This window comes from Calypte anna, chromosome 10, assembly GCF_003957555.1.
Source record: "Calypte anna isolate BGI_N300 chromosome 10, bCalAnn1_v1.p, whole genome shotgun sequence".
Lineage (NCBI taxonomy): Eukaryota > Metazoa > Chordata > Aves > Apodiformes > Trochilidae > Calypte > Calypte anna.
Window position 1 is genome coordinate 3,022,303 of NC_044256.1, and position 23,263 is coordinate 3,045,565.

A 23,263-nucleotide genomic window follows, 5' to 3' on the forward strand; every position below is an offset into this window, starting at 1 on the left:
TCCCCTGGGTGGGTGCTGTGGCTGTGCCAGTGGGTGATGGGGTCTTCTGCAAGGGAAGGGTGCTGGGGGAGGGATGAGGTCCCCCTTAGGTGATTTGGAGTCTTTCTAGGTCTCCATCTTTTATTCTTTGGAAAGCCCAAAGGGTGGCATGGGGGGCTCTGTCACCCTGAACTCTTCAAGGGTGCCTGGTTCCTGTCCTCAGCATTGAGAACATCTGCAGGACTTGGGCTCGTGCTTATCCTGACTCTTTGCCATGCTTCAGGTCAGCTCTGGAAAAAACTTTGCAGTGTACAAGAGAGGTCCTGTAGAGGACAGTTTCTATCCTGGCACACAGAAAAAAAGCTCTGGGACCTTTTCTTTTCATTCCTGGCCAACAAAACCCCTGCTTTTCAGTGCTAGCTTTTGTTACCTAAAGCCCAGAGAACTGACACAGCTTTGGGTCAGAAGTTAAACCCAGCTTTTCTGCCAAAGAGCATCTGAAACTGCAGGTGCCCCACGGACCTTCCTCCTCCTTCATGATATCTCTTTGGTTTCTCACCAAGGTTCCTAGATGCCAGCAGCCATGAATGCTGCCATGTCCTTGGTGGGAAGCCAAGGTGCTGTCTCGGCCACCGAGCTTCTCCTGGCAGCTGCCGCCTTCTGCCTGGTGTTCCTCCTCATCCAGTGGCTCCAGCAGCAGGTGCCCCAGGGGCTGAAGAGCCCCCCAGGACCCAGAGGCTTCCCCATCCTTGGCAACGTGCTGGAGCTGAGGAAGGAGGCACACCTGGTCCTGACCAGGCTGAGCCACAAGTACGGGGACGTGATGCGGGTTCGGATCGGCACCCGTCCCGTCCTGGTGCTGAGCGGGCTGGACACCATCAAGCGAGCCCTGGTGAAGCAAGGAGAAGACTTCATGGGCCGCCCTGACCTCTACAGCTTCCAGTACATTTCAAACGGGCAGAGCCTGGCCTTCAGCCCCGACTCCGGGGAGGTGTGGAGAGCGCGCAGGAAGCTGGCCCAGAACGCCCTGAAGACCTTCTCCATCGCCCCCAGCCCCACCTCCTCCTCCACCTGCCTCCTGGAGGAGCACGTCTCCAAGGAGGCCGACTACCTGGTCGCCCAGCTCCTGCAGCTGATGGAGAAGGAGAAGAGCTTTGAGCTGAGTCGCTACCTGGTGGTCTCTGTGGCCAACGTCATCTCTGCCATCTGCTTTGGCAAGCGCTACCAGCACAGTGACCAAGAGCTGCTCAATATCGTCAACCTCAACAACGAGTTTGGGGACGCGGCGGCTTCTGGCAACCCTGCTGACTTCATCCCCCTGCTCCGGTACCTTCCCAACCGCACCATGCATCTCTTTAAGGACCTCAACAGGCGTTTCAGCTTCTTTGTGCAAAAAATTGTCCAGGAGCATTACACCAGCTTTGACAAGGTAAGGGCTTGGATGCTCTTGGACGTGGGTAGAGATGTCTGCAAGTGTCAGAGGTGCTGCCTGCCTGGCAGTGGGGAGAAGGGGAGACTCCCTGGCCCCCCCAGTTCTGCCCAGGAAAGCTCCTCGGAGCTCTCCCATCTGCAGTTAACCCCCCAGGAGCCAGCACTGAGTCGGGGAGGTTTTCCCCCAGCCCCGGGTGTCCACGGTGTCCCTGACCCACTGTCACTTCCCCAGGAGCACATCCGGGACATCACAGACTCCCTGATCAATCACTGCCAGGAGAAGAGTGCAGGGGAAGCTGCCCAGGTCTCCCTTCCCAATGAGAAGATCATCAACATCGTCAATGACCTCTTTGGAGCTGGTGAGAACATTTCTGAGGGGAAAACCACTCTGTTGAGAGGCTGGGGGGAAGAGACAGAGCAGTTGGGCTCAGCCCCTGGCTGTGTTTGGGTGTTGGGAGCTGCTGCTGCTGGGCTTTTTGGTGCTTTCCTGGGTGGTGATCAGAGCAGGAGGCTTCTCAGTGATGGAGGAACTGTTCCAAGAGAAACAACTGGAGTGGCAAGATCTGTAAACAGCCGCTATGAGACCTGTGACAAGCTAAGAGCTCACAGGGCCCTCTCCTGCTCCAGAGATGTGTCCCGCCTCTCTGTGTCTTTCTTCGTGCATCCAGAAGTCAGTGGACATCTCTTGTCCTGCAGGTACTGCTGCATTTAGCAATGCATTTAGCAATGAGTCCACCCATAGCTTGACTCACCCATAGTCTCTCCACGAGCAGTCCAGGTCTGCAGTTCCTCCTCCTCCATGTCCCTGGCTGACAAGCCCAGTTTATTGGTTGAACATCTGATCGATGCCACAGGTTCCCTGGAGAACCAGCTCCTTGTTTTCTTCTTTTAGAAAAGCAGCAGGGGACTGAAAGATGAAGCCCTCTGGAGCTCACATGGCCCTGGGCTCGCCCAGCACCATGCCCAGTCACACCAGTTCCTCTGCTGGTTCTGCTGCCATCACTTGTCTCCTTCTCAGAACAACATCCAAGACACCAGTGACTCCCTCATTGAGCAGTGCCTGGATCGAAAAGTGGGAGCAAATACTACCACATGGATCGGATCCCTAAGGAGGAGATTCTCAACCTTGGGAATGAGCTCTTTGGAGCAGGTGTCTTATCCCACCACTCCCTCAGCTGCTGCACATTTTCTCAGGCTCCTTATGTTATACCTCTGACTGACCCAACACCAGTTTGGGTCTGAGCACACATTCTCCTTCTCAGTGCTCTTCCTGGGCCTTCCAGGCACACCCTTAGCATGGGACACTAACTCTGGAAAGATGCTTCAGGGAGAAGCAAAGGGCATGGCTTGGAGCTCGGTTGAGCTTCAGACTCCAAGGTGGCTTTTCCAGGTTGAGGGAGATGTCTACTGCCTGATCCATCTCCGAGTTACTCTGTGGAAACTCCCCCAGTTCCCAAGAAGTCGTATGAACCAAACACAACCCAAGGGTGAACCAGGAGGTTTTAGAGCAGAATATTTTTGGAAACGTTTTTCTCCAACAGGAGAGCAACCCAAGTTTTACTGTGCACCCAGGACATTCTCTGCCTTCTTAGCCCCTGCTCCCTGTGGAGCACATGCCCTGTGTGCTGTGCAGACCTCATCTACAGGCTTTCACCTTTGGTCAGGCTTTGACACGGTGACAACTGGCCTGTCCTGGAGCCTCATGGATCTCATGATGTACCCCAACATCCAGAAGAAGGTTCAGGTAAGAACTAGATGAGTCCTTGAGCCTTCTTCCTTCAGGGCCTTCCTCTGGTAAAAGCTGAGCACAAACCCTTGACCTCTTGCAGACCAGACCATTGCCCAGGAGAGGAGACCAAGGCTGTCAGCCCAGGGCTCACTGCCCTGCTTGGAAGCTTTTATCCTGGAGGTGTTCAGGGCTCTTCCTTCTTGCCCCTCACCATCCCACACAGTGCTGAGGCTGCCAAGGAGGTGGAGGAACAAGGTGGATTTGAGGCATCTTCTTCCAGACCCCCAGCAGTGGTGTAGTGAGGGGCAGGGGGGGTTTTATTGCCTTGTGGGATGATGGGTTTGCCACGGACATAGGGAGCCCTCGTGCAGGGTGATGTGGGAGCTCCCAAGGAGCAAACCTTGCCTTGAAGGCTGAAGATTCTCCAGCCAGCTTGGATAGGGATTGCCCAGTCCAACTCACTGGTAATGCAACTGCCCCTTAGACAGACATCTCTGCAGAGCACATCCCTGCTCCAGAAGCAGCAGGAGCAGACTGATAGTCCCCTGAGGATGCAGAGGAGCCTCTTCACTCCAAAAAATCTCACATTTGATTCTCTCACCAGCACCACCAGGGACACAGTGCTGAAAGGCTTCTACAACCTAAAGAACTTCTGGGTGTTTATCAACCACTGGCAAGTGATTCATGATGAGTGAGTCCCTTCAGAGCCAGAAAGCTCTCTGCAGTGGCACACGGGGCCTTTCTTGCACAGTTTTCTTCCTGGGCAGATGTGGAGTTTGAGATGATAAAGGGAAACAAGAGAGGTAGTGACTAAATTCAGGGATATTCTCCCTGACTGTTCTCAGCTTCCTATCTCCACTCTAAAGTCATGGTCAGAAGGCACCATCTTGGAATCTTGGCATGGAATGAAGGCACCATTCCAGGAAAATTTGGAAGGATCCCCTGACCTTCATCCCAGAGTGTTTCCTCAACCCTGAAGGGAGCAAAGTGAACAAAACAGATGGGGAGAAGGTGCTGGGTTTTGGGCTGGGGAAAAGGAGGTGCATTGGGGAACCCATTGCCAGGTGGCAGGTCTGCCTTTTCCTGTCCACCTTGCTCCAGCAGCTGGAATTCAGGGTCTGTGGTGGCAAGAAGGTGGACAAGGCACCTCTCTGTGGACTGGCCCTGAAGCACAAAAGATGTGAGCACTTCCAGGCCAAGCAGCACCTCCCCATGAAGAGCACCAACTGAGCTTGCCCATTGCCCAGACATCCCTGGCAGCCACGACCTGGGTGCCCTTGTACCAAAACTGGGTCTGGCAGAGCCTTATGGGGTGACAGAATAAAGTGCAGCTCTCCAGGTGTCTTTCCTCTTGTTCACTTTGTAGCATCTCTTGCCTTCTTCGTTTTCCAGAGCTTCTGGTGTTGGATCTTCCACCACTTTGTACTCTCAGTACCACGAAGCACATTTTTGGGGTGTGTGGGCTGCCTTTTGCTAGAGGAAAAGGGGATGGAGCTAAAACCAGACTGGCTGAATATCACTGAGCTGTGTTCTGTCTCCTTGAGAGCTGAAGGACAGCTCTTCCCATGCTACATTCCCATGGCCCCCACTGATGGTTGAGATCTTGGCTGAGCTGGTGCCCAAAGCTTGGGCAGAAATGAGGATGAGGTTATTGAGGTCCAGGCACTATCAGGATTTCTGGACTAATAAGGGGACAAATGCAAAGGAACCAAGCTGGAGGAAAACCACCCTGATCTGGAGCACTCCAGCCACCTGAAGCCTTGCTCACCAGAGCCACTGCTGTCCCCAAAGCACACAGGGAAGGACACTTTGGCCCCTGACTGCCGAGACAGTCCAGCAGCTGGGATTCTGTGCTGGAGCAAGAATATTTTCACAAGGGAGCAGAGAAAAACAAGACTTTCTCCAGCTCCAACCCAAGAGTTTACATTGTCTGCCAGCCAACTCGTGCCAGCAGAGCCAGATGTCTCCTTCACCTTGCATGCAAAGGTGTCTTATCCAACCCTGTACCTGGCAAGGAATGATCCAAAAACAAGCAGAACCATCCAGTGCCACAGGCACAGCTCTTGGATCCGTTCCCACGGGTGTCATCAGCTCAGCGAGAGCCCCAGACCCTGACCAATGGCAGCTCCTTTCAGGTCCAGATACCAATCACTCACCATGCGTTGCACAAAAGCTTCCAAGAAAAGACAGAAATAAAAGAGTGTGCTGGGGAAGAGAAGGGGGAAACCAATTGCCCAATACTTGAGGGAGATTCCAGCAAGAGCTGGGAGGTGTTCAGACCCGTCAAACAAATGCAAATGGAAAGCAGTAATCTTTTGTCTCTGGGTGTCCAGGGCCTGCCTGGTCACCAGTTTATGATGAAACACTAACATGTTACAGCCTCAGACCCACCTGAATGAACTGAATCAGCCTGAGCATCCTCATGCAATGCCCCAGCAGCTTTGTCTGCACTGCTCAGTGTCAGATTCCCAATATTGCAGGAAAAAACAAAGTGAGGACGGGGAAGTCCAAACCGTGGCTTGAGCCCCAGGTTATCAAAGGCCTTGAAGAAAACCTGGCAGGATGGTTTAGGACAACCCATGAGGCCCACCAGCCAAATAACCTCCTCTACCTATAACTAGGGCCATAGGTCAAGGCAATAGAGTCACCTTTCCACAAGGGACATCCCAAAGCTGGAAGGTGGGATCATCCTGGACGTGGCTCTGGCTCTTTCAGTGGTTCAGAAGGTCACCACGACCACCACCAGGGACACGTCAGTGGTGTGTCACACCATCCTGTGGGGTGGTCAACTTCTCCTGGACTCTTGCTGGTGATGCAGGCACAGTGGGGACACGTGCTGGTGGTGCTGGTGTAAAACCAGAGGTCCCATTTGCTGGGGCCATTGCGTGACTCTCTGGCTGGCTGCATTTGCTGATAAGGCCCACTCTGCACATGGGCAGACACAAAAGACTGTTGTAATACTTTTTCCCCTTTGGAGATGAGTGTTTTATACCCCCGGGGCAGATAAGGAGATTAATATTAACATTAATGAGGTGCAACAGCCCCTTGCTGCTGCAAGGTCTCCCCACGATGCATTTCATGGGCACGGTCTCCACCAGGCAGGGTTCTGGAGACCAAAGACCTGAGAGGAAAAGTGATCCCAGTGTGAGGATCGAGCAGGGACAGATAAGAGGCTGGAGGGGAGAGAAATGGACAGGTGGGGGAATTATCCTTCCCCACACTCTTCTTTATGATGTCCATGGTGAAACACCCCACCTTATAAAGCCCCATCTTCATTTGGCTTCTCTGCCTCCCCTTGCTGCCAAAGGAGACACCCCTTAGAGCTGCAGGAGACCTTCCTGGGCAGCCTGAGCAGGTGGGAAAACGACCTGAGACCCTGATCTGATGTCCCTGGATGCACACACCTCTCCTTGGACGTGCAGGCCAGCACCCTGGTGACTGCAGGGGAAGCCCCAGTTTTCTTGCTGGAGATGCTGCAGACAAACTGTCCCTTTGATGCCAGCCACCTCCACCCTGTTGCTCCCGGACAACGTGGTTGGAATCTCAAAGCTGAGCAGGCTCTCCTGCTCTCCCTACACAGGGACCCTCTGCAAGGACGGGATGGGGACACCCTGCTCCCTTTGGGGGTGCAGGGTCTTCATGATTCTCCTTCTCCTCTCCCCTGATAAACAAATCTATGGAGCATTGCCTGGAGAGCCCCCATTGCTGGCAGAAGGTAAGGGACTTGCCTCCCCTTTCTCTTTCCCCTAATTTCCCCTTCCTCAATTAAGGCCTCCAATTATACTTCAGGTACCTTGCAAGATCCTCACAGGAACCAGGTGGTGATAAGCCAAGGGAGCTTTTATCATGGCCAGTTGCTTTTATGGTGGCTTTTAAAATGAGTCAGCAGAGCAGGCATGGCAGCTGGGCTCCAGCTCCTCTTCCAAAGCAGGGAGCTCTTCCAGCTTCCTCATTCCTGATGGAAAAGGTCCAGGCAGCCCCATACCTTCTCCCTTCAGCTGAGACACATATCTGCTGCTGGAATTCCAGGTGGTGGCATCTCCTTGCCAGGGAAGCCCTGAGAGGGGTTAGAGGAACTGCTCATGGCTCTTCCCAGATGGAAGGAAGAGGGGAGCTGCTCCAGCACTTCTTGACCCTCCTCATTAAAAGGACATCCTGTATTTCTGACTTTCTAAATAACCTCTGGCTGCTTGTTTATTCTCCCAGGAGATGTGTTGTCAGGAATCACCCCCTACTACAGGGATTAACTCTTGGGTATCTCCCTTTTTCTGTTTGCCTGCCACACTGGTGACAGTCCTTTAATAGAAATTAAATATAGTTTCTTGGTGCCCTGGAAGTTTAACTTGCACCTTCAGCTCTAGTTCTGAGCCACGCATCTTTCTGCAACTGGTTTTGGGGACACCTCCCACTGAGCTGGTGGCGGCCAATCCTCTAAGCATGGTGGCCCTTGCCCTGGTGTCTCGCTTGCCCTGCTGCACTGTCAGGCCTTGGGAACTCCTTCCCATGGAGAAGGAAACCTCCAAAGACCATCTTCTGGGAAAAAGGGGGGCTTCTCCCTGCCTCTAGCCCCAGGAGCAGCTGCTTCACAGTGGGGGTGACAGCTGGTTTCTGCATTTTGGGGGGACGAAATCTGTGCTCAGCCTCCCAGACAGAGAGGCACTGGAGCTGATGGGACCATTGCCCCGTGACATTTACTCCTGCAGTGGGCTGGAGAAGATGCTGGTCTTCTGCTCAGTCCAGGTTGGACCTGTGGGTGGAGGAGAGCTTGAGACAACCGAGCTGGACACTTTAGACCTGGGAAGAGGCTCTGCCCCAGTGTGGTGAAGGCTCCCAAACCAGGAGGAACCCTTCCTCCTCCTCATCCCACCCTTCACCTCTATCTTCCCTCTGTAAAGGAGCTGGTGTCTGGGCTGATCGATTGCCCCATGCCCCTAGAGGTACAAGGTAGCTGTTAATCAGGGAACACACGAGTGGGTCAGGATGGAGTTTGTCCCCAGGTTAGGAAGGGAACAACAGAGATGCAGAGATAACCCGCACGCGAAGGGCTGATGGAGAAAACCTCCAGGGAACGGCCTCAAACCTGGCAGTCGCCTCACCCTGGCTGTGCACCAGCATGATTTTCCATGGAGGGAAGGAAAAGAGAGGGACAAGGGGCTCCAGGCTGCCCAAACCCAGTTTCAGCAGCAGGATGAGGGACGTAGAGCTGGGATGTCCCCAGAGCTGGCGCTGAGTTTGCCGGTGGTACCGTGGCACCGGCTACCGCAGAACAAGGGTAGAACCAGGGGGCTGGTGCTGACCCCCCCGGTGCTGGAGAAGAGGATCCCGGGATGGAGGTGAAAAGCCCAGAGGCAGCGTTCCCAGCCCTCTTCTTTAGTAAAAAACCATCCTGGAAACGAGGACTCCCCAGGAGAGGCATTGGAACAAGGCTGCACCCAAGCGGGGTTCCGTGGCAGACAGGGTAGGAGAAGGTCTCCATCCCCTCCCCGGGAGCCAGGGCAGGATCCTAATTCACTTCGGTGCTTCCCAAGCCTTTCTGTCCCTTCTCGCTGGGCTTCGGGACACGAACGCCCTCGCGTGGCATCTGTCACACCAGCTCCAGCGGTGCCTTGGAGGACCGAGGGGTTGCGGAGGTTTTTAGGGGAGGGAGATCTATAGGCGACCAATCCCCCCCCCCTTCCTCCCCACCTCTCCCTCTCAGAGCCTCCCACATCCCCCATCACCCCCGGAGCTCCAGGAGCCACAGAACCGGCCCAACCCGGCTCTCTTTGGGTTTGTTTGGTTTTTTTTTTTCAGCTGGAAGGTGAATTCTCTGGGGTGGAATGAGCTAGGAGCTTTCAGGCTGGTTTTCCTCTTGATGTTCCTAACCAGTGCCTTCGGATTCTCTGCTGCCTGGTCCTCCCCTTTCCCTGCCCACCACTTCCCATCCAGCCTGCTCTGCCTGAGCACCTCAGGAGCAACAAACCCGCTGCCCACCAGAGACTAAATAAGCCACGGGATGCAGAGGAGGTCACAGAGTAGTGATCACACATCTTTTATTCCTATAAGCAAAGGAATATGGGATTTTATTCTCAGCTCCTCCCCTACTGCATTATTTTTTGGTTTTAATTTCTATTATTTTCCCTTTTCCTGCTGATTCCCCCTCAACTGAAGGGCCCCCTCTCCTGGTGCAAGACAAGGAGGTGGTTGGCCATGTCCCCTCCTAGTGTGACTGAATCCATCCCTCTCTGCTCTCCAGCCAGGGTGTTGCCCACCCACAAACCAAAATCCTTCTCCTGGGAGAATTCCCAACTGGGCCATTGCAGTGAGCTGAACCTGGAGAAATCCCTTCTGGGTCTCCTGCATAGCCCACTGTCACCCGTGTCACTCTGCCAGCTGTCCCTGGGGATGCTGGTGGTCTCAGGGCTTCAGGAATGGACCTTCAGAGGGGAGCAAAAACCTCAACAGCAGCTCTGAGCACTCCTGGTGGTGCAGTCACTGGGTATTCCCCTCTTCTTAGGTAGATGGATGGAAAAAACCTGGAACTGGGCACAATTCCCCAGCACGTTGGGTTCATGCTTGGTCTTTTCCTCCCAGAGCTGAGATCCCCAGCCCCATGGAGGAGTAAATCCCCCATCCAGCAGTGCATGAAGGGTCTTCCTGGATGAGATGTGGGCTGAGGAGCTGACAGTGATGCTGGGCTTGGGCTTGCAGCCAGAGCTGCCGTGTGCCCCCGTTCCCTGGGCACACCCACCCGTGCCTGTGGGTGTGCAGGGGTGTGCAGACCTGGGTGGGTGCACTGATGCACGGGTGGGTGGGTCAGGACCTGTGTCTGTGGGTGCCTTTCTGCTGCAAGCAGGCGCACAAGTTGGTTTCATTTCCTCCTGGGACCGTCAGGGGCTGTGTGAGGCTGAGCCTGCTCCCCACCTCCCCATGCCCCATGGACCCACCAGCCCCCAGGGAAAGCTCCAGAAACCCCCAAAGGCCTCGGGGTGCCTGACTCCTGGGCACTGTAGAAGCAAGGATGTGGTCCCTAAAAAGAATCCAGGCTTTGCAGCCCCGCTCCCTTGGCCACCGTGGTCTTCCTGGCTCTGTCCCCTGAGCTTCTCTGTCCCCTGCAGTCCCTTCAGCCCCTGTGCAGACATCTCCACCACCTCTTCCCCACCTCCTCACCCATCCTCCCTTCCCAGGGAAGGAGCCTGGGTTTGGAGCCTTTGTCCCTTACCTGGCAGGAGGTGGGCAGAGGAGTGGGCAACTGGGTGGGAAGGGATCCTGCTCCCCACAACATCCTTGGGGGGATTGGATCCTTCCCATCCCAAGGGACCAGCCTGGCACAAAGTAAGGAAACCGGGATGCCCAAAGGACACTTCCACCCCTCTTTCCATCCCTTTCTCTTGATGGAGCAGAGGCAGGAGGGGAGGGGAAGGAGCTGTGGGGGGGTTGACCCTGGGCTGCCCTGGCTCTCTGGTCACCTCCTGCTGCTGCAGCCCCTGTTCGATATCATGGAACCACAGGTTGGTTTGGGTTGGAAGAGACCTTAAAGATTGTCTTGCTATATCTAAGATATACGATTATATGGTACATGATATATATATATATATATATATATATCATATATATGACATGATATATATGATATATAACATATTTGCATGCATTTTAAGGTATTATAGCATAATATGCTCTAGTAGTATATTAGGTTATATCCGCAACATACATCATACAGATTATTTTATTATATTATTCATAACTATTACTGTTTGCTCATTTGTTAGTGCTTTATCAGTATTTCAGTAAGATTTTAGTTCTAGTTACCGCCCATGTGAGCAGCCACCCCTGGCCCACGCACGAACCCGGAGGACGGCGCGGGGCCCCGGTGCGGGTCCCGGTACCGGTTCCGGTGCTGGTACCGGCGGGTGCGGCGGTCCCCGGCAGGTGGCGGCCCCGGGCCGCCCGGTGCCCGCCGCTCGGGTGCGGGCCGTGCCGGCGCAGGCGCGGTGCTGGGGCCGCTCCGGTTCCGGGCTCCGCTCCCTCGCAGCAGGCCCCGCCGCCCCGGGCGCCCCCCGCGCCCCGAGCCCGGCCCGAGCTGGGCGGCGGACGCCCCGTCGCCCCCGTCCCCTCCCCCGAGCCCCCTCCCCGCTCCCCGCCGACCCGGGCCCGGCCCCACCGGGCGGCTGCTCCGGCAGCTCCGGCTTCCTCCGCCCCTTCCGCCACCCCCCACCTCCCCGTACCCCCCCCCCGCCGGCCCAGCCGAGCCCGGAGGCCCCCGGCAGCGCCGCATGGAGCAGCCGGCGGCGGGCTGAGCCCCCGGCCCGCAGGGAGGTGAGTACCGGGAGTACCGGGGGTGGTCCCGCACCGGGACCCGGTGCACGGGGAGAGGGAGGGAGGGTGGGGAGTAGAGGGGGGGCACACACACACACACACACTCACACACACACGCACACACGCACACGCACATCGGGGTGGGGAGGGCTCGCCCAGCCCCTCCACACCCCGCATCCCCCCGGGTTTTGGGGCAGCGGCCCCCCCGCCGCGGGGGACGCGGGGCCGGGAGCGCGGCGGAGCTCAGACAATGGGGCCTGCGGGGCTGGGCCGGGGGATGCGGGGGGTCCGTCCGCCTCCAGACCTGCTGGGTGACCCCATCACACCGCACACCCACACCCCCCATCCCGAAGCGCCTGTCCCCAAGGACCCCCCCCCTCGACACCCAGCATCCCTCCAGCTCCGCCCTGGGACCCCCGCAGCATCCTCTGTTGCGGGAGGAAGGGGGAGCTGTGGCCTCACCCCTAAAGCCTCGGGGAGGGGGCTGCTCCCGCCCCCCCCCCCTGCTCCATCCCCATCCCATACAAAGGCCGGGACAGGTTTGGTGCCGTCAGGCCGAGCCCCGAGCTGCTGGCGGGGTTTTTGAGGGCGGAAGGAGGGAGTTGGGTCCGGGCGTCAAAAGGGGCTGGCAGCGATTTTTTTTTTACATTTTATTTATTTATTTTTAATTTTTTTTTTTTTTTTTTTTGCGGTCAATAAGGCGTTGACGGGTTATTTATAGCCGTGGCTGTTGCTCGTGGGTTTATTGAGAGCGAAAGGGGCTGTGCCATCGGGCGGAAAATAAAAGTATACTTAAAAAAAAATTAAATTAAAATCAAATGTACAAAGGCCAGGGAGCGGGAGGAGGAGGAGGAGGAGGGTGGCTGCTTTCCTTCCAGGACAGAGAGGGTCTCACCCTCCATGCTCCTATGGGATTTGTTCCTACTGCAGCCACGCAGGAGCAGTCAGTGAGATCTGTGGGAGTGTGGCAGAGAAATGCAGGAGGTTTGGGAGCATCCCTCTGGCCCCCCATCCCTCGTGGAGCATCAGTGGGATGATGGTGATGGAGTGAAGCTTCTCAGTGGGGAGCAGCACTGGGATAACCCCCTCCCCTGGGATGCTCTCCCTGTGAATTTGGTGTGCACTTCGCTTTCTGACTGTTGCCTCCCTCACCCCTCCCCAGTTTTCAGTTTTGGATGGGTATTTAAAAAAAAAAAATGTTTTGAGTGCATCCTGGTGTGTCCCAAGCTCTTCTCCCCATCATGGGTGCATCCCTAGGGACTTCCTGACACCCTCTGACACCCTGGGAAGGGGGTGCCAGGGTGATTTGTGGGGCAATGAGGGGGAAAAAAAATAAACCGTTCTGATGAGGTTTTTTGTAGGCAAAAGAAGGACCAGAAAAAGCTTTCTGTGATGGGGAGGCTGGGAGCAGCATCTCTCTGGGCCTCCACCTGCCTCCTACTATCCCCCAGGCACCTTCTGTGGTTTGAAGAGCAACAGCTTTTTTTTTTCTTTTTTTAAAAGTTGAACAAAAACACAAAAACACCCTTCCAAAAAGAAAAAGAAAGACCCCCACTCTTTTCTTCCACCCACAGGGGTGCCTGGGGGGGGGAGCAGCAGTGAAACCCCTGCTGCCAGCACAGCCAGCTCGATGCTGAGGGAAAGCAGGAAAGGTTTTTTTTCTTTCAATGAGAGTGATCGTAGGTGTTACTTGTAATAACAGGAGATAAGATCTTTTGGAGAGAGCGAGGATGTTGTCTGTTTTGGGGTTGGGTTTTTTTCCTTTTATTGTTATTATTTGATTTATTTATTTATTAAGTTGAAAGAAACTGGGGCTGTTGAGCATCGTGAGGTGTTTTGGGGAGGGTGAGATGGATGAGCAGAGCCAAGGGGGGATGCTCACACTGATTCCCAATGGGAACAAAGCTTTCCCATCCTCACTGACTAAAATTTCTTTAGAATCCAGTTGTTCTTAGGGTCTGCTCCCCGTTTCCCTCTAGCTAGTTGGGTTTCAGATGGAAATGCAGCATCTTTCCCCCCAACCCATGCTGTGGGGATGGTGCTTTTTGATCTGGGGGTCCCAAAATCCACCCCTGGGTGTGCCTGGGTGGCAAGAGGAGAAAATGCTGGTGAGAAGAGGCTTCCCCTGGCTGATACTCCCAGTGCCCCTTGGATTCTCAGGGTGTCAAAGGTTTTTGTTGTCTCTGCCCTTCCCACCTTCCCCTCCAGGCTGAGGCTTTGCTCTTGGTTGTGGATCTGTGCTTCCCAGAGGGAAATCCAGGAGCAGGGGTGGAAGGGATGTGGTGGGGACCAGCATGTGTCCCAGCCCATTCTCAGGGTGCAGTGTTGGGCTGAGGTCCCTCACCGGGGTGCCTGGGCAGAGCATCTGGGAAGGGATGTGGTGGGGACCAGCGTGTGTCCCAGCCCATTCTCAGGGTGCAGTGTTGGGCTGAGGTCCCTCACCGGGGTGCCTGGGCAGAGCATCTGGAAGGGCAGTGGGACAGAGGGGAAGGCAGGGAAGCGGTTTTGGTTGGAGAAAAGGCTGGTGGGTTCTCCACCTGCTCCCCTGAGCCCCTCTTGTGAGGATGGGGAGTTTCCAGAGAGAGCAAAACCCTCAGAAAATAGTTAAGCCTGGCCCTGGGCTGTGCTGAATTGCTTGGGTGGCTCCCTGGGCATTTTGGTAATTATTATTTTATTCTTTTCAAGCTGAGTTCTGCTGCTACGCATCACTCCCCCCGGGGGGGAAGTGCCTCTGCTTGAGGAGAGAAGAAGAGGTGATGCCGGTGGTTTCCTGGAGCTCTCTGTCACAGGGAATGCTGCTCTTAACCTCTGGATCCACCCAGGCATCACTGCCTCCTTCTCCCAGCCGGGCATCCCACAGGGGAGAGCTCGAAGAGCCAGTGCTGGGGCCGGGTGACAGCGGGTGACACTCTGGGCAGGAACTGCTGCCTGTCACATGAGGCCACCGCAGGCAGCCGTGCCTTCAGGGGGCTGGTTGGCAGCACTCCCAGAGCTGGGTGTTTTTGGGGTGGCAGGTGGTTTCCTCCTCCTCTTCGAGTAATCCTTGGTTTTGAGGCAGGAGTTTGGTGATGGTTTCAGGAAGTCAGGGTGCTGCTCGCTGGGGTGCGCTGGGATATGGAAAGGGACATGGGGAGCTCTGTGAATGGCAGTTCCTGGTGCTGTTAACCACCTCCCCCTCTAAAACTGATAAGCAAATTTCTGGTGCTGTATTTATAACAATGCCACCCCCCAGTGCCATGAATTTCCACCATCCAGGAAGGTAAAAAATTCCAGACCCGGCTGGAGTGTGTTGCTCTTGGTGGAGTTTGCTGAGACAGTTTCCTCTTTAAAAGAGTAGAAAAATACTCTCTGTAAGGGCTCAAAGGCCTAGAGGCAGGCTATAAATTCTGTATCCTCTCTGCATTTATAAAGTATAAATGCTGGTGACATTCCTGACCTGCAGACCCAAACAACTGGCCTTTGGGATTGGGAAGATCCAGCTCCTGAACTCCAGGGATGGGTCCATCCCTTCCAGGTGATATTCCCTGGCATCCTGACCCTGCCTGGTGGGCATAGCTCAGCCAGGATATTCCATCTGGGATTGTGCCTGGGATGAAACCTGCTGCTCCACCATCCTGCTGCTTTTTCTCCTTTGTTTTGTTTTTTGTTTTTCTTTTTGCAAGAGCAGCACCAGGGTGCCCGGCTGGTGGGAAAGGCTGACTCAGCACTTTGGGGGTGAGCAGCTTCTTGAGCAACACCCAGGCCTGGTTGCTACTGGGTGTCCCACAGGGTGCTGGGGTGGGGAGAACAGGGCCGAAAACCCCAGGAGTGAGAAATGGCTTCTGCACAATTTCCCTTCATCTTGCTCCTTACGGACTTCAGCCAAATCCTGAGGCAGGGATTTGATTTATTCCCAGTTTTTCCTGGGCTGCACTTTGGACTGGGGGTCTTCGTACCCTTTTTCTTGAAATTTTTGCTTCATGCCAGGTGTAAATTCAGGATTTAACCAAAAAAATCAGTGTGAGCAGAAGGTGAGTTTGAGGTGAGGATGTGTTGAGAGGATGCTCCCCAGTCCATTACCTCCCTCCCTTGGGTCCCTGCCAATCTCTGTGGCACTGTCCCTGGGTTTACAGTTGCCATCCTGTCGGGCTCAGGTGCCATCTGAGAGGTTGCTCTTCCTCAACAGCCCCCGGCGTTGGCGGGGGAGAAACCCCAACCCGACACACGGGGCCCAGACGCCGTGGTGATGGGCGTCACTGAAAACCCCAGCCCCTGGCTTTGGGTATCCGAACCCTGTCCTTAGGGTGAGCATCTGAGCTTCAGTTTCTCCTCTCTGATGCCCAAAAGAAGGCAATTGGTGGCACATCCCTGCTCTGAGGGAAGGTGAGGGAGGTGCTGGCAGTCTGAGGCTCCGGGCAGGGCTGCGGTGGCAGCAGGGCCGCGCTCGCATCCGCTTTCTTCCTCCCCACGGTTCTGCCCCTTATCTTCTTCCTCCTCCCATCTCTGCTGGCCTTGCCCCTCGTTTCAGTTCCTCCTTCCCAAAATATTCTGAGCTGCTGACAGCGGGGCTGGGGAGCGGTGGCTGCTGAATCGATAGGATGGACCGAGCAATATCGGGGTGGGTTTGTTTTTTTTAGGGTGAGCAGGCAGGGATGGACCCCACTGTCCAACCCCCCACCCCCCCAAGGCCCAAGAAAATGCTGGGTTTGGTGCTGGGGTTGCTGACTTCATCTCTTCAGAGCAGTGAGAATAAAGCCGGGTTTGTTCCCCTCCCACGCACCGGGGCAGGATGTGACCCAGCCCGGGGCCTGGGGACACTGCTGGGGGGGGAGCACAGCACCCTGCATCCATCCCCCTGGGCTTCTGGAGCCAGCAGGAGCTCCTGGAACCCCGATGGGTTTTGTGCTGCAGGAAATAAATTTCTTTCTTTTCTGGGAAGCTCCCAGGGCTGGATGTTTCCACACGTGGGTCATCCGGCACCGTGGGAGAGCAGGGCTGGGGCTGCACAGCACTGGGGCTGCTGGGAAGGGACTGGGATTCTTGCCAAGGTGGGAGCCTGCTGCCTGGAGGTCCTGTTCCTCACCAGCCAGACCCCCTCGCTGCCCCGTGCCTCAGTTTCCCCCCAGGAGCGGGGCTGGCAGCCCCAGGAGACGGATGGGGGAGGCAGGGGGGATTTTGCAGGGGGGGATTCCCTTCCTTGCTGGATGCAGCTGCTGCACAGCACATCAAACTCTCTTCCTAAGAAGCCCTGTGTCTGCAAATCCCCCCATAACCTGGGTGAGCAGCTCCACACCCACCCGGTCCCCCACTGCCAGGAGGGTTGAGCAGATCCAGGGCTCCTGTGAATAGGCTTTTGGGTCGGGTTGGGGACATTTTGGAAGTGATGCTTCAGACAAGAGCTCTTCCTCTTGTGATGGTGGAAAAGACACCCATGTGGCGTGGAGTGGCTGCTACATCCCCCTGACACAGCCCTCCCCACCATCCTTTCCCCCCAGGTCTCATGGTACCAAGTGAGGTGTCTCCCCTGTGAGAGTTGCTCTCCCCCCAACCTCCTGAGAAGATGTCAGGGATGCAGGTAAGTGGCAGGGGGGGAGGAGAGGCAGGGATGGAGCAGGCTCTCCAGCTTCTCCATCTGCTTCCGAGGTGGTCCTAAGGCTGAGGAGGGACATGGGGACCCTTGTGGTGAGTTTGCGAGTGTCCCCCCACAGGAATGTGTTCCCTGTCCCCATCCCAGCTGAAAAATCCCACCTGAGCTCCCAGAGCCTGCCAGAAACCTCCCAAATGACCACTGGTGGCTCCCATTTGGGTTTGCATCAGAGGGGCAGGGGTGCCACGTGCCTGGGGGGTGTCCCTGTAGGTCGGTGTGGGGGTGACATGGCCAGCCAGGCTCTGACACTGTCCCCCTGTCCCCTGCCAGGCCGTTTGGCCATCTGGTACAGAATGTATTGCCAAGTACAACTTCCACGGTACCGCCGAGCAGGACCTGCCCTTCAGCAAAGGAGATGTCCTTACCATAGTGGCTGTCACCAAGGTAAGGACACTGCCACCCCACCCTCCTTCCCAGGCTGCTGCTGCCCGTGCCGGGAACATCCCAGCATCCCCATGCTGGTGGCATCCCCGTGTCCCTCTGGAAGTCCCCTCCCAGGCAGGCGGGAATGGGGCCACACGCTCGGTTAATTAATTCCCAGCCTCGTTAGTTAAGGTTTCTCCAAAATGTAAAGCTGTTCTATGCCTCCTGGGAGGGGAGGAGAGGAGGAGAGGCTCCTGGTCAGGGAGTGATGCTGTGTGTGGTGTGGGGGGAGAAAAAGAGAGAGGTTCGAGGTTTGGGGGGCTCTTGAGAAGGCTGGCTCAGGAACAGCGTGGCCAGCAGGTCCAGGGAAGGGATTCTGCCCCTGTGCTCAGCCCTAGTGAGGCCACAGCTTGAGTCCTGTGTCCCTGGGCCCCTCAGCTCAGGAAGGAGATTGAGGTGCTGGAGCAGGTCCAGAGAAGAGCAAGGAGGCTGTGAAGGGATCCAGCACAAGTCCTATGAGGAAGGGCTGAGGGAGCTGGGGGTGTTGAGGCTGGAGAAGAGGAGGCTCAGGGGAGACCTCATCACTCTCTACAACTCCCTGAAAGGAGGTTGGAGCCAGGGGGGGGTTGGCTGCTCCCAGGCAGCTCTCAGTCAGACAAGAGGGCATGGACTTATTTTTTCCTAATATCCAACCTAAACCTCCCCTGGCAGAGCTTAAGCTAACCAGGGGAGGTTTAGGTTGGATATTAGGAAGAAATTCTTTCCAGAGAGGGTGCTCAAGCATTGGAATGGGCTGCCCAGGGAGGGGGTGGATTCTCCATCCCTGGAGGTTTTTAAGAAGAGACTGATGTGGCACTGAGTGGTCTGGGAACCACGGGGGGAGTGGATCAAGGGTTGGACTTGATGATCTCAGAGGTCCTTTCCAACCCAGATAATTCTGTGGTCACAGTAGCCCACACAGGGCCACCAGCATCACCACCCCCAACCTTTAGGCCAGTCCCCTGCCCACCCTATCCTGCTGGCCAGGAAAGGACAGGCAGCACTGGCAGGTTCCCTTGGTGGCATGCTGCCATCTCCAGGGGTGCTGGGCCCATCCTGACGTCCCCCTTGTCCCCTCAGGATCCCAACTGGTACAAGGCAAAGAACAAGGTGGGCCGGGAGGGCATCATCCCCGCTAACTACGTGCAGAAGAGGGAAGGAGTGAAGGCTGGGATCAAGCTCAGCCTCATGCCGTGAGTATTTGGGGGCAGCTGGGGCAACCTAGAGCTGGGTCCAGAACCCATTTGGACCTCCTGTCCATGAGAAGCAAGATCCTACCCACGGCTTGGCAAGGGTGAGAGGTAGAAAGGAGTTTGGGCTGTCCCAGCACCTTGGGAGCTGCCCACAGAGCTGGGAAGGTGCTGAGTGGTTGGGTGGCATTTTGAACTGGGTCTTCTTCCCAAATTTGTGGTTGGAAAGGCTGCTGGGGAAAAGTAGAGGGGTTGGGACAGGGTCTGAATGGGAGAGATAGTAGATGGAGGGAAAGAAGGAGGGAGGGAAGGGAGGGAGGGAGGAAGGAAGGAAAGGAAGGAAGGAAAGGAAGGAAGGAAGGAAGGAAGGAAGGAAGGAAGGAAGGAAGGAAGGAAGGAAGGAAGGAAGGAAGGAAGGAAGGAAGGAAGGAAGGAAGGAAGGAAAAGGAAGGAAAAGGAAGGAAAAGGAAGGAAAAGGAAGGAAAAGGAAGGAAAAGGAAGGAAAAGGAAGGAAAAGGAAGGAAAAGGAAGGAAGGAAGGAAGGAAGGAAAAGGAAGGAAAAGGAAGGAAAAGGAAGGAGGTTTTGGTGTCTGCTTCATCCCAGAGACACCAGGAGCCCCTAGTCTGGAGGAGCTGTAGCTTGGGGAGCTGTATCCCATGGGAGGAGCCATGCTGTGGGGTAGATGAGGGTGTCAGGGAGGAGCATGGGCAGGCTGCAGGCAGGGACTGAGGCTGCTCCATGTCCCCATCACCCCAAGCCCAGGGGGATCCAACCCTCGTGGTCCCCAGCCCTTGACCTGCCCCCCCTGTCCCGTTGCAGGTGGTTTCACGGGAAGATCACACGGGAGCAGGCGGAGAGGCTGCTGTACCCCCCTGAGACGGGGCTGTTCCTGGTGCGGGAGAGCACCAACTACCCCGGGGACTACACCCTCTGTGTCAGCTGTGAGGGGAAGGTGGAGCACTACCGCATCATCTACTCCTCCAGCAAGCTGAGCATCGACGAGGAGGTCTACTTCGAAAACCTCATGCAGCTGGTGGAGGTGAGATCTCAGCCCTCCGAGGGACCTGCCACCCCTTCTGTCCGTCCCCCTGCCCTCTGAGATTTGGGCTTGGGAACATCGGGGGCTGAGCCCTGGGGAGAGTGGGACCTTCCCTACTCTCCCTATGGGGCAGAGCTGCTGGGGACAGAGCCCCTTGGGGACACGGGGCCGGGAGGGAGGGGGTGGCTGGACGGGCGGGATGCGCAGGGGATGGGGCCACCAGGCGGAGGGGTCCGGGACCACCCCCAAATCCCTGCTGGTCCCATCTGCGGCCTCGTGCTGCCACCTGGTGGGATCTCAGAGCCCGGCACCGCCTGGGCAGAGCCCCCCCCCACCCCCTACCCCACAGCAGCTCTGCCTCTCACCCCCCTGAACCGATCCCCCCCCTCCAGCATTACACCACGGACGCGGACGGGCTCTGCACCCGCCTCATCAAACCCAAGGTGATGGAGGGGACGGTGGCAGCACAGGACGAGTTCTCCCGCAGTGAGTGGCCATGGCCCTTCCCCAGCTCCTTGGGGACAGCCCCCCCTCCCAGCCCCACCTTATTCTCCCTTTCCCCCCCGTGCAGGTGGCTGGGCCCTCAACATGAAGGATCTCAAGTTGCTGCAGATCATTGGCAAAGGGGAATTCGGAGGTGAGCCCTGTGTCCCCAGTCCCCCCCGTGGCTCTAAGAGGAGGGGGGGAGGGAGGCTCCTCTGTAGCCCCTCCAGGGTGATGGTGGGGCCTGGGGAGACTGGGATGCTTCTCAGCCTTTCCCCTGCTCTTCTTTCCTGGCCTGCAGATGTGATGTTGGGGGATTACCGGGGGAACAAAGTCGCCGTGAAGTGCATTAAAAATGACGCCACAGCTCAAGCCTTCCTGGCGGAGGCGTCTGTCATGACGTGAGTGTCACCTCGGGGGGTGGAGGACATTGAACAGGTCCTGCAGGGACCTCTGGGAGCCTTTTCTCCCCCAAACCCTGCCCTGACCCCTCCTGCACCCCGCAGGCAGCTCCGACACAGCAACCTGGTGCAGCTTCTGGGGGTGATCGTGGAAGAGAAGAGCGGCCTTTACATTGTCACCGAGTACATGGCCAAGGTGACACCCCCTCTGTGGCCACCTGCCCTCCCCCCCTGTGGCCACCTGCCCTCCCCCCATGTGGCCACCTGCCCTCTCCCTCTGTGGCCACCTACCATCCCCCTCTATGGCCACCTACCCTCCCACCCTGTGGCCACCTGCCCTCTCCCTCTGTGGCCACCTGCCCTCTCCCTCTGTGGCCACCTACCATCCCCCTCTATGGCCACCTACCCTCCCACCCTGTGGCCACCTGCCCTCTCCTTTGTGGCCACCTACCCCCCCCCCCCTCTATGGCCATCTACCCTCCCCCTCTGCGTCCACCTGCCCTCCCCCTCTGTGGCCACCTGCCCTCCCCCTCTGTGGCCACCTGCCCTCTCCCTTTGTGGCCGCCTGCCCTCTCCCTTTGTGGCCACCTGCCCTCTCCCTCCGTAGCCACCTACCCTCTCCCTCTGTGACCACCTGCCCTCCCCCTCTGTGGCCACCTGCCCTCTCCCTCCACCTCCCCTCCCACCAAAGAGTGCCAGGGCTTCACCCTGGGCCATCCCGCCTTGGCTGACATCTCCCTGGGGTCACCCTTGCCTGGATGTTGTCCCCGAGTCCTTCCCCATGTGGGGAGGGGGCAGTGGGGGGGATCTGCCCCTGATGGCTCCATCTCCCTCCAGGGCAGCCTCGTGGACTACCTGCGGTCGCGTGGGCGGTCAGTCCTTGGTGCAGATTGCCTGCTGAAGTTCTCCTTGTAAGTCTGGCAGGAGGACCCCCCGGGGCTGGCTGTGCCCACCACCCCGACCTGCATCCATCAGCTTTTTGGGGCTGATCCTCTTCTCCTCTCACCCCAACCAGAGATGTCTGTGAAGCCATGGAATACCTGGAAGCCAACAACTTTGTCCACCGGGACCTGGCTGCGAGGAACGTCCTGGTCTCGGAGGACAACATAGCAAAGGTCAGCGATTTTGGGTTGACCAAGGAAGCCTCCTCCACACAGGACACAGGGAAGCTGCCCGTGAAGTGGACGGCCCCAGAAGCACTTAGAGAAAAGGTGGGGGAGCAGAGTGGCTGTCCCTGTGCTGTGGGGAAGGGGAGACAGCCCAGGTTTGGGGCACATCCCCAAGGGGAGCCCCACTTCTTGCGATCTGACCCCAAAAAGCCCTGAGGGTGGGGACAACCCGCTGCCCCCCACCCCTGGAGCCTGCTCCTGGAGCATCTCTTCTCCCTTTCCAGAAATTCTCCACCAAGTCAGATGTGTGGAGTTTCGGGATCCTCCTCTGGGAAATCTACTCCTTCGGGCGAGTGCCTTATCCGAGAATCGTAAGTCAGGAGCCCCACTCACCTTGGGGCTGCTTTGGCGTGCAGCTCAGCCCCTTTTTAGTGGGCCGACCCACCGTGTGCTCCCTCCCCCCCATCCTAAAACCCGCCCTCTGTCCTCCCAGCCCCTTTTTAGTGGGCCGACCCACCGTGTGCCCCCTCCCCCCCATCCTAAAACCTACCCCTTGTCCTCCCAGCCCCTTTTTAATGGGCCGACCCACCGTGTCTCCCCTCCACGCCTCCTTAACCCACCCCTTGTCCTCCCAGCCCCTTTTTAGTGGGCTGACCCACCGTGTGCCCCCTCCCCCCATCCTAAAACCCACCCCCTGTCCTCCCAGCCCCTGAAGGACGTGGTACCCCGGGTGGAGAAGGGCTATAAGATGGATGCTCCCGACGGATGCCCCACCGTGGTCTACGAGGTGATGAAGAAGTGCTGGACCCTTGACCCCAGCCACCGGCCCTCCTTCCACCAGCTCCGGGAACAGCTAGTGCATATCAAAGAGAAGGAGCTCTACCTGTGAGGGGGGGGCTCCCCCCTGCCCCAGCAGCCCCAGGGGACCCACGCTGAGGGGGCTTCTGGGCTGTGGGCAGCCCCCCTGCCCAGCCCCAGCACCAGGAGCGGCTGGGAGGGAGCCCCGGGGGTGTTTCCACACACCCCCCTCCCCAAAAAAATCTCCCAGTTCACTTCCAAACTTCCAAATTTTTTTTTTTTTAAGTCAGGTTTTGGGGTTGTTTTTTGTTGTGGGTTTTTTTTTGGGGGGGGGTTTCTGGTGGTCTCCCAGGCTCTTTTTTTTTTTTTTTTTTATTTTGGGTGTTGTTTTCTCAGTTTCTTGGGGGAGTTGTTTGTTTTTTTGTTTTGTTTTGTTGATTGGTTGGTTTTTTTGGTGTTGTTTTTCTTTTTCTTGGTTGTTTTTTTTTTATTATTTCAAGCAGGGCCCAGCTGAGTGCTGGGTGTTTTACAAAAAGTACGAATCTTATTTTTTAATGTAATGAAAAGAAGACAAAAAAAAAAAAAAAAAAAAAAAAAGAAGGAAAAAAAAAAAAAGAGAAGAAGGTTAATAAAAGAAGAATAATAATAAAATAAAGAAGCCAATGAAATGGACACACGGAGAGGAAACCCCCACGACAGAAGTGATGGTCACAGGGGAGACGCTGGACTCGCCGCCCGGTGGGGAGGGTGCAGCCACGGCCCCGCCAGACGCTTTTT

At 56.6% G+C, this 23,263-nt stretch overlaps 2 protein-coding genes across 3 annotated transcripts; both read left to right on the forward strand.

The window, feature by feature from the left end:
* Nucleotides 1–543: 543 nt before the first annotated feature.
* LOC103533821 (cytochrome P450 1A5-like) lies at nucleotides 544–4,369 on the forward strand. Its single transcript, XM_030457205.1, is given in 7 exon segments — nucleotides 544–1,408; nucleotides 1,643–1,769; nucleotides 3,075–3,169; nucleotides 3,245–3,326; nucleotides 3,329–3,359; nucleotides 3,741–3,830; nucleotides 4,063–4,369. Coding segments are annotated over 7 exon segments (1,590 nt in total). The 5' UTR covers nucleotides 544–550.
* A 6,985-nt stretch (nucleotides 4,370–11,354) lies between these two features.
* CSK (C-terminal Src kinase) lies at nucleotides 11,355–22,811 on the forward strand. 2 transcript variants are annotated; one of them, XM_030457218.1, is made up of 13 exons: nucleotides 11,355–11,437; nucleotides 16,912–16,991; nucleotides 17,334–17,447; nucleotides 18,546–18,658; nucleotides 19,476–19,695; nucleotides 20,088–20,181; nucleotides 20,267–20,332; nucleotides 20,480–20,579; nucleotides 20,685–20,775; nucleotides 21,417–21,490; nucleotides 21,595–21,790; nucleotides 21,973–22,059; nucleotides 22,395–22,811. In XM_030457218.1, the coding sequence occupies exons 2-13, from the start codon at nucleotides 16,977–16,979 to the stop codon at nucleotides 22,575–22,577; spliced, it is 1,353 nt and encodes a 450-aa protein (XP_030313078.1). In that variant the 5' UTR covers nucleotides 11,355–11,437; nucleotides 16,912–16,976; the 3' UTR covers nucleotides 22,578–22,811. The 2 variants fall into 2 exon arrangements, with proteins under 2 accessions (XP_030313078.1, XP_030313079.1); XM_030457219.1 differs by lacking the exon at nucleotides 11,355–11,437 and adding an exon at nucleotides 15,613–15,720.
* Nucleotides 22,812–23,263: the final 452 nt, after the last annotated feature.

Bases quoted from the DNA above. Each gene is read 5' to 3' on its own strand.
- CSK (XM_030457218.1), top strand. The intron at 21,491-21,594 runs GTAAGTCTGGCA...CACCCCAACCAG, and splicing joins TGCCTGCTGAAGTTCTCCTT to AGATGTCTGTGAAGCCATGG. The intron at 22,060-22,394 runs GTAAGTCAGGAG...CTGTCCTCCCAG, and splicing joins GAGTGCCTTATCCGAGAATC to CCCCTGAAGGACGTGGTACC.